Source organism: Equus przewalskii, chromosome 3 (assembly GCF_037783145.1).
Source record: "Equus przewalskii isolate Varuska chromosome 3, EquPr2, whole genome shotgun sequence".
NCBI classification, from domain to species: Eukaryota; Metazoa; Chordata; class Mammalia; order Perissodactyla; family Equidae; genus Equus; species Equus przewalskii.
The window spans coordinates 39,069,947-39,087,033 of record NC_091833.1 but is presented as its reverse complement, the minus strand read 5'-3'; the positions used below and the strand labels follow the sequence as shown (position 1 = coordinate 39,087,033).

The 17,087-nt window shown below is 37.5% G+C and overlaps 1 protein-coding gene across 15 annotated transcripts in view; it reads right to left on the bottom strand.

Annotated features, from left to right (window-relative positions):
* Positions 1-17,087, bottom strand: part of EMCN (endomucin) — a 121,546-nt gene that overhangs the window by 24,938 nt on the left and 79,521 nt on the right. For 11 of the 15 annotated variants that reach the window (XM_070612588.1, XM_070612592.1, XM_070612598.1 and 8 more), the window contains 3 exons: positions 14,742-14,766; positions 13,539-13,600; positions 7,903-7,976 (listed from right to left, as the gene is read on the bottom strand). In XM_070612588.1, coding sequence (XP_070468689.1) covers positions 7,942-7,976; positions 13,539-13,600; positions 14,742-14,766 — 122 coding nt within the window. In that variant the 3' untranslated portion in view covers positions 7,903-7,941. Of the gene's footprint in view, positions 1-6,243; positions 6,909-7,902; positions 7,977-13,538; positions 13,601-14,741; positions 14,767-17,087 lie in introns of those variants that run through there. The other 4 variants (XM_070612594.1, XM_070612599.1, XM_070612596.1 and 1 more) reach the window with 3 other exon arrangements.

The following is a 17,087-nucleotide window of genomic DNA, read 5'->3' as shown; positions in this document are numbered from 1 at the left end:
AATTGGTAGAAGGAAGGAAATAATAAAATTGACAAACCCTCAGCTGGACACACCAAGAAGAAAAGAGAGTAGGCTCAAATAAATAAAATCAGAGATGAAAGAGGAAAATTACAACAGACATCTCAGAAATACAACAGATTATAAGGGAATACTACAAAAAGCTATATGCCAACAAACTGGATAATCTAAAAGAAATGGATAAATTCTTAGAATCATAGAACCTTCAAAAACTCAATCAAAAAGAAATAGAGAATCTGAATAGACCAATCACCAGTAAGGAGATCAAAACAGTAATCAAAAACCTCTCAAAAAATGAAAGTGCAGGACCAGACAGCTTCCTTGGGGAAATTCTACCAAACATTCAAAGAAGACTTAATACCTATCCTTCTCAAACTCTTCCAAAAGATTGAAGAGGAAGGGAAGCTCCCTAACTCATTCTATGAAGCCAACTTTAACCTGATACCAAAAGCAGACAAGGACAACACAAAAAAAGAAAATTACAGGCCCATATCACTCATGAACATCAATGCAAAAATCCTCAACAAAATACTGGCAAATCAAATATGACAATACATTAAAAATATCACACACTATGATCAAGTGGGATTTATTCCAGGGATGCATGGATGGCTCAGTATCTGCAAGTCAATCAAAACGGTACACCACATTAACAAAATGAAGAATAAAAATTTCATGGTCATCTTAATAGTTGCAGAGAAAGCATTTGACAAGATACAGCACCCATTTATGATAAAAACTCTGAATAAAGTACATATAAAAGGAAAGTACCTCACCATAATAAAGGCCATATATGACAAGACCACAGCTAATATCATTCTCAATGGAGAAAACCTGAAAGCTATCCTTTTAAGAACAGGAACCAGACATGGATGCCCACTTTCACCACTCTTATTTAACATGGTATTGGAACTCCTAGCCAGAGCAATCAGGCAAGAAAAAGAAATAAAAGGGATCCAAATTGGAAAGGAAGAAGTGAAACTGTCACTATTTGCAGATGACATGATTTTATATATAGAAAATCCTAAAAAGTCTACCAAAAAACTTTTATAAATAATAAATGAATATGGTTAAGTTGCAGGATACAAAATTGACATACAAAAAATCAGTTGTGTTTCTATACAATAACAATGAAGAGCAGGAAGAGAAATCAAGAATACAATCTTATTCACAATGACAATAAAAATAATAAAATACCTAGGAATAAACAACCAAAGAGGTGAAAGATCTGTACACTGAAAACTATAAAACCTTGCTGAAAGAAATTGAAGAAAACACAAATTGAAAGATATTCCATGCTTTTGGATTGGAAGAATTAACATAGTTAAAATGCCCATACTTCCTAAAGCAATCTACAGATTCAGTGCAATCCCTATCAAAGTTCCAACAACATTTTTCACAGAAATAGAGCAAAGAATGATAAAATTTATAGGGAACAACAAAAGACCCCGAATAGCCAAAAGAACCTTGAGAAAAAAGAACAAAGCTGAAGGTATCACATTTCCTGATTTCAAAATATGCTACAAAGCTATCATAACTAAAACAGTGTGGTACCAGCAGAAAAACAGGCACACAGATCAATGGAACAGAATTGAAAGTCCAGAAATAAACCCATACATCTATGAACAGCTGATTTTCCACAAGGGAGCCAAGAACATACAATGGAGTAAGGAAAGTCTCTTCAATAAATTGTGTTGGGAAAACTGGACAGCCACGTGCAAAAGAATTCAAGTAGATCATTATCTTACACCATAGAGTAAAATTAACTTAAAATGGATACTAAAGACTTGAATGTAAGACCTGAAACCATGAAACTTCTAGAAGAAAACATAGGCAGTATGTTCTTTGACACCAGTCTTAGCAGCATATTTTCAAGTACTATGTCTGACCGGGCAAGGGAAACAATAGAAAAAATAAACAAATGGGACTACATCAAACTAAAAAGTTTCTGCACAGCAAAGGGAATCATCAACAGACTGAAAAAGACAATTTAACAATTGGGAGAACATATCTGCAAACAATATGTCTGATAAGGGGTTAATATCCAAAATATATAAAGAACTCATATATCTCAACAACCAAAAAAACTAACAGCCCAGTTAAAAAATGGGCAAAAGATCTGAACAGACATTTCTCCAATGAAGATATACAGATGGCCAACAGGCACATGAAAAGATATTCAATATCACTATCAGGGCAATGCAAATCAAAGCTACAATGAGATATCACCTCACTCCAGTCAGAATGGCTATAATTAACAAGACAGGAAACAAGTTTTGGAGAGGATGTGGAGAGAAGGGCACCCTCATACACTGCTGGTGGGAGTGCAAACTTGTGCAGCCACTATGAAAAACACTATGGAGATTCCTCAAAAAATTAAGAATAGATCTACTGTATCATCCAACTATTCCACTGCTGGGTATTTATCCAAAGAACATGAAAGCACGAATGTGTAAAGATATATGCATCCTTACGTTCACGGCAGCATTATTCACAATAGCCAAGACTTGGAAGCAACCTAGGTGCCCATCAAGGGAAGTATGGATAAAGATAATGTGCTATATATACACAATGGAGTACTACTCAGCCATAAAACATGATGAAATCTGGTCATTTGTGACAACATGGATGTACCATGAGGATATTATACTAAGCGAAATAATTCAGATGGAGAAAGTCAAACACCATATGATCTCACTCACAAATAGAAGAGATAAAACAGTAACAAACACATTGAGACAGAGATTGGATTGGTGGTTACCAGAGGGGAGGGAGGTAGAGAGGAGAGTGAAAGGGGTGATTAAGCACATGTGGATGGATTGAAATTAGCCTTTGGTTGATTAACATGATGTAATTTACACAGAAATTGAGATATAATGATGTACACCTGAAATTTATATAATGTTATAAACCAATGTTACTGCAATAAAAAAATAAAATAAAATGAAAAAATAAACTTCAGGATACCACGTCTGTATTTACAGACCACTATCTATTATTTACTACATTTTATTAAAGCTCTTCCTTATGTGCATTTCTCTCCATTTCTATAAGCTCTCTGAGTACAGGAACCATGTCATATCCCTTTTTATACCTAGTCTAGTACTTGGCCCTGAGGAGTAAGGTTTCTGTCACTTTTTGTTCAACAGAACCTACTTCTCTGTAGGTGAGTTTCCAAGTGAAGTCAAGATTTTGCAGCTTAGATCAACTAGATAAAAACTGGATTTGTGTGAATAGGATAACGCTCATGATTAATATTTTATTATCCATTTTTTCAAAGATCCTCAACCTCTATAGGAACAAACAAGAGTTTTCATCAGAGTGCATTGCACATTGATAATCTTTCTCAAGAAGTGGATCTTGCTTCATTAATGATTTTTTTCATTAGTTGATAGTTTCAATTTGGATGTCTCTACCAGTATTAGTATTTGCTTTCTTTACAACATTATAATGTCTCTAAAATTCAGTATGTTGGCTTCAATAATGATAATCCAGGACTTTATGGTCACTGAATATCTCACAACCTTAAAATTTTATTTATTTGTAATTCTTACAAAGAATAAATGATCACTTTTATAAGAAAGATCATGATATATTCTTTAACAATATTGACAACACTTTATAAACAAACACAATGGTCTTAGGAGAAAAGACCATTCTGTCCTGGTTTCCACTGGATGTAAAATCCAGTGCAAAGCATTATTAAGAAATTTTTTCAGGACCATAGCCTAGGATTAGAAAATAAATCTCCTTTACCCATCATGCTTTCTTTTCAGCCTCTATTATTTCATTTAAAAATGTAAAAAAAAAATTGAAAACCATGTTACTCTCTTCAGGAAATTCATAAAGATGCTTTTAGATTATCAGGATACCACTTAGAAAATTACAGAAGTGCAGTGAATTGTATCTGGGAGGAACAATAGAAATGGCTAACAGTTCACACTGCTGAGGGTCTGTAGGATGAGATATTCAAATAAGCTACTGGGAACTTTCCAGCCCCTTGGATCTTCATTGGTCTGAAACTCCCTTCACTTCTTGAATTATCAGGCAGCTTGGAACAGAAGGCAAGGAGACCCCCGGTGAGGGAGCAAGAGGGCTGCAGTGGCTCCCCTCCCTTACCACAGCACGGGAGTGGCTGCAGAGCAATAAACGGCTTTCCATTCAGTTCTAAAATTGCTTCTTTTTTTCCCCATTTGACATAAATCTTGGAAATGTTTGCATGTAATTAAAAAATTGCCTTGAGCATTACTTTTGCTAGTTGTATAATGTCATTGATAGGATGAAGCATAATTTATTTTAAATTTCCATACTATTAGACACGTAAGCTGTTTCTAAATATTTGCTACCGTTCTTTCCATATTAATCTTTAACCACATTTCAAATAATATCCCAATGAAAATTTCCTAAAAGTGAAATTACGAGGTGACAAATGTGAAAATTTTAAGTCTCTTAGTGAATACTGCCAAACTGTTCTTCAGAAAGATTAATTCAATTTATACTTTCAAATGCAGCATATGAAACTGTTTGCTTCCCCAGGATGATTTTTAAAAAGTTTTTAAAAACAGCTCAAGAAAATTGATGGGTTATTTTTGGGAGACCTTAATTCACATTTTCGATTACTAGTAGTATAGAAACTCCTATATAATTTTGTATCACCATTTCTATTTCCTTTCTATGAACTGCCTATTCACGCCTTTGCTTATTTTTCTATTATTTCTCAATTTGTATAAATGTCTTTGTATATTTAGGATATTAATGAATGGTCTCATATTTATGACAAATATTTTCCCAATTTATTTTCTCTCATAATTTTCTTTATAATAATATTTTTATGTTTGGAAGTTTCAAGTCATGATGCAGTAGAATTCCTGTCTTTTCCATTGAATTTCCTTATATTGTTCTGTGTTTTGAAAATTCTTACTGAGACACTTAGTATAACATACCTAATTTTCCTTTTGCTGTCTCTTTCTTTTTTTTGCATTTGGTTCTCTACACATCTTTTCCCTATATAGATATTATCAGCTAACGCCCCCACCTTCACACTCGTTATTGACCAATTTGTTCACACCATTTATTGGCATCAGTAAGAAAGGAATGTGCTTTGTCTGCTCCACATTTTTGTCTTTGCAGAAGTTCTCTGTAACAACAAATCACTTCTTTTAGCTATGTCATTCTTGTCATAAGAGAATTAGTCTCAGAAGAAGACAGTGGAGGAGCACAGTTGCATTGTGAATGAGCACTGAATATGTATAGCTATGCACAGAGCTAATACAGCTCCCTTCTTTGAGTCCAGTGGCCTTCAACACCTATCATAAGTTAGTTTAGCAAAAATCGCTATTCTGAGGGTGGTACCAGCCAATAACCAGGACCAAAGCGAATTACACAGGGAAAATTTAAGATAAATTAATGGTTTTCTTATTCTAAAGAAATTTTGGTCCCTAAATGTGGCAACAAATCTACAATGAAAGGATAATATTTTTTTGAACTCCTATCAACTTTCTTCTTGTTGATACAAAAGTCGTAGAGATTTTAGAAGTAGTTTGAATTGATGTGTCAGCATAAACTATGTCCATATAGTTTTTAAATTTTTTCTCTAAGTGTTTTCTTATTTCTTGTGCATGATTTTATGTTCCCTCTAGACAAAACTATTCAGAAGAGCAGGGATCATAGATGATAAATATTTTGGAATTCCTGTCTACTCTGCCAAATCACATTAAATATAATACTCTGCACAAAATAGATGATCAATATATGAAGCAGCATGCATTAAGTAGATCTAGAATTCTATTTTGAGGTGAAAATTTTTTAACGTGAATGAATATTTCTATATTAGTGCTTGCTGTTCCATACAGATCCAAAGACTTCTCAATTTCTTTTCCCAAATCTTCTAGGCCTGATGAATATATTCTTATTTTGAATCTCTAAGTTGATAATTGATTTCTAGTTGACAACTTAGAAAGTAATTACTCACTGGTTATGACATTCAGAGTGCAATGATTGCTAAGAGAAATAGATTGAAAAAAGTAAGGCAAGTAAACAGTAGAATTGATAGATGTCAAACTCGTTTCTCCCCAGTACTTTCTAATATTTACTCTTCAGAACATCCCTACGTAATTCCAAAAGGACACAGAAGAGCATCAAAAGTTATTTACCTCTGAAAACCAAAAGACATGAAATCAGAGATTAGGAGTAATTTTATAGTACAAAAATGGAAAGGAATGGAAGTTGGACAATAATGTCTTTTATTGAGCTTGTTTGGGTCAGCACCATTCCTTGTCTTCTATATAACTTTTCTTTCTTTTTCTTTCCAACTGAACAGAAGACTTTGTCTTCCTCCAAATTGGACAATTAGCCACTGAGGTGTGAACATTTTGATAATCTAGAAAGCATCCTTTTACCAGCCACAAGTTTGTGAAGAAACCATAGCTGGTACAGAAGGAAGCTTTCCACATACTAACTAGGGCTGGACCACCTGTCTCCATGCTCAGCTTCTCAAACTCTGGGACCTGAAAGTGTCCATTGCGAAAGGATAGGCAAACTCTCAGATTCCTCTCATCCTAATCCACTCCTTGCTGGCTAGAAGGGGATGGAATTCTGATGCTGATGCATTCGTCTGGATGGCACTCCTCTGTCTCCACCTCCTGCTACTGGCCAGAGAAGCATGACAGGCATGATTTACTCAACAAGCACTTTGCTGAGTGACTGCAAAAGCACCATATTAGTGGCTGGGCAGTAGACGTAGGTAGTGGACACAACAGTGACATTACTTGCCCTGAATGCTTCCCAGAGTGACTGCTGCTGTGGTTGGGCCAATTCTGGGCATATACACATTTATTTGTTCTTTTGCTGTTTTACTCTTAGTTGTCAAAGAGTAGATTCTTCTGTAGATCCTAAAAAGCATCAAACACTAATTATGATGGCACTTAATCAATACTTCCTATGACAACTAGATTAAAATCAAGGAAAATGTCCTTAATCCTAGGAAAACAAAAGACAATCCCACACTAAGCTGAAAGAGTTAATTCCAGTAGGCCTGACTTTGGCCTGGGCCATTTCACTGACATAGGAAATGCACCTGTGTTGCATTGACGCTTGTCAAAGCATGGAACATGATGAAAGCAGTGCTGCTTATAACCATAGTTTTAAGAGGTTCCCATTATTTATTGACTAACAGTTATGGTGATAAGATTGATCATTTGCATCTGGTCTGATTGAGACAGTGGGAGGGCTCTGTCACTCGGTTGGCTGTATAGAGAGAGTGCCCACGTGATTGGACGGTATATGAAAGCCCAGCTGAGACGACATTTTGGGTCAACTTGTTTGAGGTGCTTTGTGTACACATTTGTGGTTCCTGGAGCCAGAGACAGTGCATGCTGGTATGGTCTGTACAGGAGGAGGACAAGCGGACCTCCCGTCTGGCTTCTCTGGACTCCTTGCCCTGGGCCAGCCTTTGGCTGTGATGCACATCCTCGCTTGAATGCGGCTTTCAGACTGTAACCTCTCCCTGCCGTGAACTGCACATGCACAAGCACTGTCATTTTGGGTCCTGTGAGCCTTCGTTAGGGACAGAGCGCTGTCTAACTGCCGCTGTTAGTGCGTGGACACTGACCCAGGCAAAGGAAACATTACTGACAGGCAGAAAGAGGAAACTGTGTCATTTCTGAGGGAGGCAGAGCAACTGGAAGACTCTTCTACAACCCCCAAGACACTCATCTCTCTGGCAACCCTTAGAGTTTGTTTATAGGAAAATAGATGATGATGGTTTCACTGACACAAACCATTAACTTTTCAGCTTATAGAAGTCTTTCAAAATAATCTGAGCTGCAGAAGGCTAATAAAACAGATATTAATGAGTATCCCAGTGAATGAAATTAGGAAACTTACATATTTCTTGCCCAGGTGTGGGGAGGATTCATCAAGCTGTCAGTTCTTGGTTTTGCCTTGTGCACAGTGCTCACCTGAAAACAAGATACATTTTGATCTACAAGCTCACAGAGTGAATAGGCTGAGTAAAGTTTCTTGGGCTGTTTCTTGTTTTTCAAGGAAAGTCCAATTTCCCTGCAAGAACGTCACCAGAGCCACAATTTGCCTCTTGGTATTGCCTGGAAATTGTTCACCAAGATTTATGAGCATTTTTTGGCCATAGTCTGTTTTCACCCTAAAGGAGCAATGCTAACTCACTCCCCAGGGGTAGGGGGTGTGAGTTGGCAGGTGACAACAAGAGAGAAACGCTAGGGAAGGAGTTGTTGATTTTTGCTTGTTCCATGAGCTGGCTCTGCCTAAGCAAAACTATGTCATATATATAAAATTCCAATTTATCAGGAAGACATTCTAGGGTCCTATGTTTAAATAATTCAGTGAGAGTTTTGTGAAAATGAACTTACAGACCAAGATGAACACTTTGGTGACATACAGAGTGGCACAGGGGACGTTATTCAAAATAACCGTGTTATTCCATCTTGGCAAATCAACATGTATTACTACCTCGTAATATCTCTACATGGCTTAAATGGCCATTTTAATATTTGACCATATTATGCATAATGGAAAATAGAGAAAAATAGAGAATAGAAAACAATTAAAAATTACTCGTGAAACACAACCTCGATACAATGAATATTGGCATTTGGGATATTTCCTTCCAGTTGCTTTTTTCTAGGTATGTATGTGTTTCATTTTCTTTTACTAAAATATCATTATTATAACTGCTATTGGAATTAAATTGTTACCGAATATTTCTCACATTTCCTATTCGCAATTAGACTTCGAAGGGAGATATTAGGAATATCTCTAGGATGATGGGAAGCTGAGAGACCCAAGCATTCTTCCACGCCCTTGGATCTGTGGTTACCACGTTTCACATTACCTGTGTCTTTCAGGTAGGTTCAAGCATCAGGATTGGTCACAGTGTATAAAGCAACATGGCTCAAAGTATGCAGCTTTGAGAACAAATGTCACCGTTTTGCCCCAGATTTTATCTGCCAGTTAGGAAACGCTGTATCTGGGGACTCCATTGATGTCACCTGTCACCTGCATGGTCATGGCAATAATAAAAAGTGCCAGAGACCTGTGGGGGAACAAATTCAGGACCCTCCTTCAAGAGCTCCTTGGGTCTTATGCTCCGAGAAGGGCCAGGGAGTGGGCAGTGCCCCTCAAAGCCCCCACCCAGTGCACGCTTGTGCTCACTATTGTTTACTTTGCAAAAGATACAGCACCGCCTGGAATCCACGGCTGTGAAGAACAGGAATGAGCAGTAAACAAAACAAACATTTGTTGAACGCCTACTGTCTGTCAGAAGTCATGCAAAGCAAATATATGAAAATCATTACAATTCCTAATATCTCCCTTCGAAGTCTAATTGCGAATGGGAAATGTGAGAAATATTCGGTAACAATTTAATTCCAATAGCAGTTATAATAATGATATTTTAGTAAAAGAAAATGAAACACATACATACCTAGAAAAAAGCAACTGGAAGGAAATATCCCAAATGCCAATATTCATTGTATCGAGGTTGTGTTTCACGAGTAATTTTTAATTGTTTTCTATTCTCTATTTTTCTCTATTTTCCATTATGCATAATATGGTCAAATATTAAAATGGCCATTTAAGCCATGTAGAGATATTACGAGGTAGTAATACATGTTGATTTGCCAAGTTAACAATAAGATAAGAGGAGGGAAAGCCTGGGCTAGTCAAGGAAGCCTTGGTGGAAATGCAGAGAAGGGCTGAGAAGCCAGACTCTTAATCCATGTACGGCTTTGTAAATCTATGAATCTTTTGCTCACTTTTACACTTTTGTTCATTTCTTGCTGTTAATGAACTTTTATTTGTAAAAATAAACAAAAAAGTGACTGTGAATTTAAGGCCTTGTAGACAAGCTAAAGTGTTTGAACTTCACCTTAGGTAATGCAAACTTAGAATGTTCTAAGCAGAGGAATACTATAATGAATTCAGATTTGTTTTTTCTTCCTCCAAATGGTTCAAAGTCCAGGAATACTTTGAAATTAAACTGAATGATACTGTGTTTTCTTTCTTCTGTGAAGTTACGTATTTTTAATTTAAGCAGCTTTCTTCATAATTCTTATAGCCTTACATATTAAAAATGAGATAACCTATGGGGCCGGCCCAGTGGTGTAGTGGTTAAGTTCACACGCTCTGCTTTGGCAGCCTGGGGTTTGCCATTTCAGATCCTGGGTGTGGACCTACGCACTGCTCATTGGGCCATGCTGTGGCAGCATCCCGTATACAAAGTAAAGGAAGATTGACAGGGATGTTAGTCCAGAGACCATCTTTCTCAAGCAAAGGGAGGAAGATTGGCAACAGACGTTAGGTCAGGGCCAATCTTCCTCACCAAAAAAGAAAAGAAAAGAAAAGAAAAGATAATGTATGTTAAATTTCTGAGATGTGATGTAAATGGGAATCATGTTTAAAATGCATCACATCACATGCCTATTTTGCAGTCAGTCAAGGTGATGTTTAACTTGGCAAGATTTCGTACTGAAGCTGAGTGGGATCTTACATGTTCTCATAAAGGACTCCCTGATCTGCTCTATTTGGTGCAATGTTTTCTGAAAACACATTCTTGTCATACCCTAATAGACGTTCTCTTTTACATTAAACAAAGCTCCTAATTTAAATAATCAAATGTTAAATATTTATGGGCTCCATTTTCCGCAGAAGAACCCTGCTTGAGAGAGAAAGTATTAAAGGAAGGGGACACTGTGGATGGATGGAGCACCACGGCCCGATCTGAGAGGGAGGCTTTGGGGCCAGGAATTGTCTTATAAGGAGAAAATGACTAGAATAATAACCAGAGCTCATTGGAGCTTCTAGAAACCCAGAAAATTTAGCATCCCCTGGCAATGCGCCAAAGGTGGGTTGCTACAGAGCTCTGTTTCCATGGAAACATGATTTTATTGACCTCTAAAATGGCACAGTGTATTTTGAGATATAAGACCAAAGTTTATAAATTGAAGTACTGACCAATCCAATGAATTCTTATGGCCACTGAAGCTCAAATTTCATTTTGTTACCAACTTAGGCACATTAATGAACACGGTATTTCTTAAGCCACTAGTAAATTACATAAAATAAAACCATCGTCAGTTCTGAGTGGGGAGTAGTTACATATTTGTTCCATCAAGTTCTGTTCTGTATTTTTAAACTATCTACAATTTTTATATAGGAGATAGTGGAAAATTGGGCTAAAATGTGAACTTATACCCAATCGAATCATTTCAGATTCTATTCCAGTTACATTTAGGAGAGATGTCACTATGGGGCAAGAGATATTTAAGTGAAAATAATTGTAATGATGTAACTTCTGTTGAGTGTAGTGAGCATGGCTATAAAAAGAATGCATATTTGACCAAGTTTTGAGAGACAGTGGGAAGAGATTTGTTTGAGAGTGTTTCAGGAGCCATCAAGTCTTATTAATGGTAGACAGACTTTATTAAAATTATGGTAATATAAAGAATATTTGGAGATTGGTATGTTTTAGATTATTAATTCTAGGCTATTGAAATCGACTCTGAATCATCAATATCAGTCTTGCCTTATCACCAAATATTTTCTATGGTAATCACCTGGGTTAACCTTTAGAGGTTATTTTCTTAAGAGATGTGGTTCCTAAATTGAGGCTGGCAGAAATAAAAGTACTAGAGAATAGATCTTTTTATTTCCATGATATTTCCTCCTTAGTGACCTGCAAAGCTACTTGTGAAGAAAAGCAAGCTTGGAGCGTTAAGGGTCTTCGTAACTGTCCCACCACCGGCTGGTCCACTCGTTACTGCAGTTACTCCCACGGTGGGGGATACCAGTTTACGCAGAGATTTCCTTAGGCGTTAAAGAAGAATCAGATATTAAATTTGCAACCAGGAAACATGAGGTTCTCTGGGGTTCTCCCCTCTGGAAGCCTCGATTGATTCTGCTGTCAATTGTCATTTCTCTGGTGGGAGTGGGTGGTAGAGCAGGTAATCTTGACCCTGGCCCTGTCCTCACAAGGAGAGCCAGGGGCTCCCACAAACAGGCTTCTTCCAGCTGCTGGTTAGCTTGCCACCCACAGCTTGGCAAGCCAGAGCCTGCCGAGTGCTTTGTTCAATCCCCAGGGGAGTAAGGGAGGGCTCAGGAAACTGCTGTGACGCCTGCTTACAGCTATGGGCAGCTTCTGAGAGCTCTCCTGGACAAACGGTGCCCTCACGCTCAGGGGCTTCCAGGAGCTTAGTTAAGACAAGTTCACGTGTGGGCTGCTTGCTCGCCCTTCTTCCTGACCTGGTAGAACAGGCTTGGCTACTTAGCCAAGGCCAGTGAACAGCCGGGGAACCTGGGCGTGGTTTCCAGCTATCCTACGAGTGAAATTGGCTCCTTTGTCCATATTTAGTTGGTTACCTTAGAGAGAACAGCGTGGGGTAAAGGAAATGTGTACATCAAAGAGTAGAAGAGAGAGGAGAATGAAGACGGCTCAAGGAGGCACTTGGGCATCTGGCTGCAGATTTTGGGTGCCCTCGTTTTACAAGTCTTCTGTTTGCCTGTTGTAGTTGGTTCTAGTTAGAGTTTCCTGCCTGAAATTGGGAACACACTCAGCCTTTGATATCTTGCTCTGGAATTCGAACATTATTTACAGCTTTCTGTTTTACAAAATTGTTTCTTGCTACGTATTTACAATGTAGTTTGTCATGCTACAGCTCTCACTTTCCATAATATATGTCTCCTGGGACTATTTTGTACAGGTGAAATTGAAGAAGACTGAATATTGTAAATGGATTAATGTAACTTGATATTTAAATTAGAGCCACGTAGATTGCTTTGTAAAACTAATGATTACTTTTTATGTATCTGTTTTGTGGTATCAATGTTTTAAATATTTGGTCTACTCAAAATAAGAAAATAATCTGTGATTTTTTATTTTTAAAAGCTATCCAGCATCTCATTTTTCATTTCTCTTGACATAAACATAACTCATACAAATCCTATCTATATTTTGAAAAACTTCTACATTTCAAATCAAATGAAATCAAAACCTAAGAAATTGGAAAAAGAAATGTAAATTTTACTAACAGGAAATTGTGTTTTGTTCTCATTGGGAAGCTCAATTAAAATTATACAAAATGATATAAAATATCATTTACATTTTAACTAATGAATCCTGGTCCCAGTAAGCTATACACAACCATTACCAAAAATGAAACAAAACGGCAATGAAAAAACCCTGTAGCACACTGAATGCTCTTTCTGCCACTATTGTGGAATAGAGAATGCCTCTAGCCTCCACCCATTCTTTAGAACACAGCTACACATTGTAAAAAAGCAGCCTCTAAAAGCCAGATTGTCAAGAGTCTTACCCAAAATGATATTTCTGGTGCTCATCTTCCCTTCACAGGAGAATGTAGTCTTTACTGGAGTTACTAATTGACTATTTCTAAAGAAGTTATGATTTTTGGTTATGTTTCACATGAACAAAGTCTAAGTTAGACTTGGAAATAACCATTTTTCATCTAATCAACAATCTGGGAGCTTACCAGACTCATGAGAAATTGTCTTAACAGTGAGAAGCTTCACACTCTCTTTATCGGACTGGGGCCTATTTGGAACAGAACACATTGTTAGCGCCACAGTGATTAGCAGTGAATGTCTGTGAAAGAAAGTAAATGTGATATAAACAGAATAAATAAGATACACATGCGTATATATTTTTATGTTTCTTCACATGCAGAGAGACACACATGTACTTTAAAGCATGCTCTGCTTCTGGAATCAAGCCAATAAATCTCTGTCATTTTGTTACAGATATGATCATCAGATAAACATCAAGGTGGCTCATGTGAAACACTTGTCACAAGGTCCATATTGCACATGTCTCCAGTTCTGAGTCTGAAGGGAAAGACACCGCAATGTTTCCGGCCCTTTTGGGCTGATGCTGAGTTCTAGGAACGCTCCTTCTCATGATGTCCTGGGGACTGCAGTACAGTGTCCGAACAGTCTATTTTAACCAAGAGTTCCCACCTATTCCTTCTCAGATTCTAAACCGTTTCAAACCCCAATTCCTTTCCTCAAACATGTCAAGAGCCTCTATTTCTAATTAAGAAGGGTCGGTGATCTATGGAGACTATTTCTAAAGTTCATAACCTGATAAACATACAAAAACACCAACATAAAGGCAGACTGCAAATTCAGGTCAACAAAGAAAACTTAACCACGGAATTTTCTTTCGACATTAAAACAATTTATCTCTTTGCAGCACCTTCATTGGAATAGTTGGCTAGTTTGGTAACAATTGCTTTATTTGTTTTAATAAAGTCAAAGCAGAACAACCACCGACTGGTAAGGCAAAGCTACTCAGAGCTGCCTTGAGGTGCAGGCATGCTTTCTCCCTAACTGTGATAAAGAAAATTTCACTGGGAAAACTATTTTAAAACTCTAGGTGTGTTTTCTATGATTTTTTTCCTCATAGTTATATTCATTCTTCCATCTTTGCATTTCCTCTTCTGATTTCCCATTTTACCACTTTATCCAAGCTTAAGAGCAACCTTCTTTTTTAGTGGTTGGAATTTGTTGAATAGAGAGCACTCTGACAGACAGTTAGCCGAACCCCATATGTAGTGCTTTCTACACAAACTCTTTAAAAACAAACCAAAAAGAGGTGCAGGTAGAGGATCAATACTTTTCCTACATAAGTGGTAGGATCAGAGCTTCTAGGAAAAAGACGATGTGGCATTACTTACTGGTCGTTTCCATTGTCTGGCGCGCCTAGGAGAGGAGAGGATTGTTATTAGTGGTGCGAGGAGCTTGGCTACAAAACACCTGAGACCCCTGCCACTTTCTGTGCAGAAGTTTCTAAAGCCAATTTTTCACTTTTTCTATCCCGCCACCCATCAACCATTTCCTTGGGTGTGGTTCATACATTCACCGGGTGGTCCTAACTAGGCCAGCTCCACTGAACTGAGTTCTGGACAAATTTTAAGATCATAGTTTTATATTGCTATGTGAAACTACTATTCATTATGGCATATCTCACAGCTACCAGAAAATGTCTTAGTTTATTTCAGTACTTCTGAAAAAAATTCTCCTCAGAGTATTGAATTACCTTCTTATACCAGAAAATTGCATTTTGGCTTTTCTTATCCATTGCCCTTTCTGGAGACGCCAGTCACTGTGTTTGTGGTGAGCTATGACACAGCTGTTGCTTTAACTGCATCTGGAGCCCACTGACTCAGCCTCTCAAAAGTGCCCTGCAAAACGTTACTGAGGCCACTAAGTGCAACTCATCTTATGTGTGCTTTGTCAGGCCGCTCCACAAGGTCCTGGTAGAAAACGACTTGGGTCTGGAGGGGGAATGCAGAATGATGCATTCTGCACAAGTGATGGCCTCTTAGGAGCAGATGTTGGCACTCAGACCTTGAACTAATCCTATTGGGCAAACTATCTTCTGTAATCACTTAAGGTCACCCTTGCTTGGTTCCTCATTTTGCTGTGGTTTTATTCCACTGCTACTCAGCTCCTATCTCATGGATTTCCTTTCATCTCTAAGTTAGCTCTTGTGATGGGGATATGCCCTTTGAATATAATTTTCCTGGGTTTGACCGTTGTTGTTTTATAAAGACCTCAATTTCCACTAATATTTTGGCTACTTTTATTTCTGTCACCTTGGCTTAAGATATCCCATCACGATTCTCAATCCCAAGGATTTAATTTGTGGCACTATAATGCTGCTCACCAACTAGATCTAACCTACCATGAGTAGGGTTCTAACAGTATTTTAAAATTCCCATTGTAAGTGTTATGTGCGATACCACTCATCATGCTCATGGCCCAGTTTCAAAATAAATTGATACTTTTTGTATGCCTGTTTTAATATTTTTCCTCAGAATACTGTAATATGGATTAATTAGCAGATAGATGCATACCAACAGTCTACTTTCTGTAGATATGCCATTCTTATTTGTGCTAAAGCTCAGACTACTGGCAACATTATCCAGATAAACTTAATTTCATACCACAATCTCTGGTTCATGTTGTCTTCCAGGGAGCAAAATGGCCTCACTTGTTTTCTGAACTTAATGAAGTTTCACCCACATACTTGAAGAGCGATTAACTGAGCGTGTTTAATGGTGCTAATTTAATGACAACAATGCTGTAAATTCTGCTTGGAAAACCAAATTAACAATAATCAAATAGATTTGGCTAATTGTACAATTGCTGCACTTGGTTCTAAAGTACTGTATGTCTTCAAAATAACTCTCTAATGGTAGGAGTATACATTTTTTTGAATGATCCAATTCATCCACAGAGTCCTCTTTAATAGAAAATGTCAACTTTTCAAAGAACTTATTTGCAAATCTTCTTATGCAGAGCGGTTTTTCAGCACGGGATATTTCTACAAATAGATGTAGCACACTCAGTTTTTACCTATCCTATACACTCAACATCCACAGGCTTCAACTTAGATGGTTGATTTCCCATAAAAGATAGGATTGGTGGTTTAGAAACTTAGAGAAATTAAACTGATTTATAAAAATGCTATTTCCCATCTGGAAACCAAGTAAGGAAACATATTTCAGACATTATTAAGAAGTTTATTCACTAACTCCCAAATGGAAAGACATTGATTTGTTTTCTTCTTATTTTCCACCCAGAGCTCAAGTGAACACTGCAGTTTCTGTCTGCTGACTCTCCCTGCACCGTCGTGCAGTGCGTGGTCAGAGGTGGGCTCAGGAGCAGCCCTCCTTAGTTATCCTGGGGGACACTGTCCACGCGGCAACAAAGGATAGTGTACATTTTATCTATCAAAGACTTTTTACTTTTTGACAGTATATTGACTTAGATAGAGTTCTGTCAGTGAAATATTTAGAATTAAAATGAGGAAAGGAAAGGTTCCATCTTACTGAAAATTTAAAAATTTAACTCAGCAAGTATACAGTAAGGCTGTACTATATATTATGCACAATGCACGGTGAACAATATGTGGTTTGTGACTTGGAGGGGCTATCTGATGTTATGGACTGAATATTTGTGTCCCTCTAAAATTCATATGTCAAATCTTAATGCCCAATGCGATGGTATTAGGATGT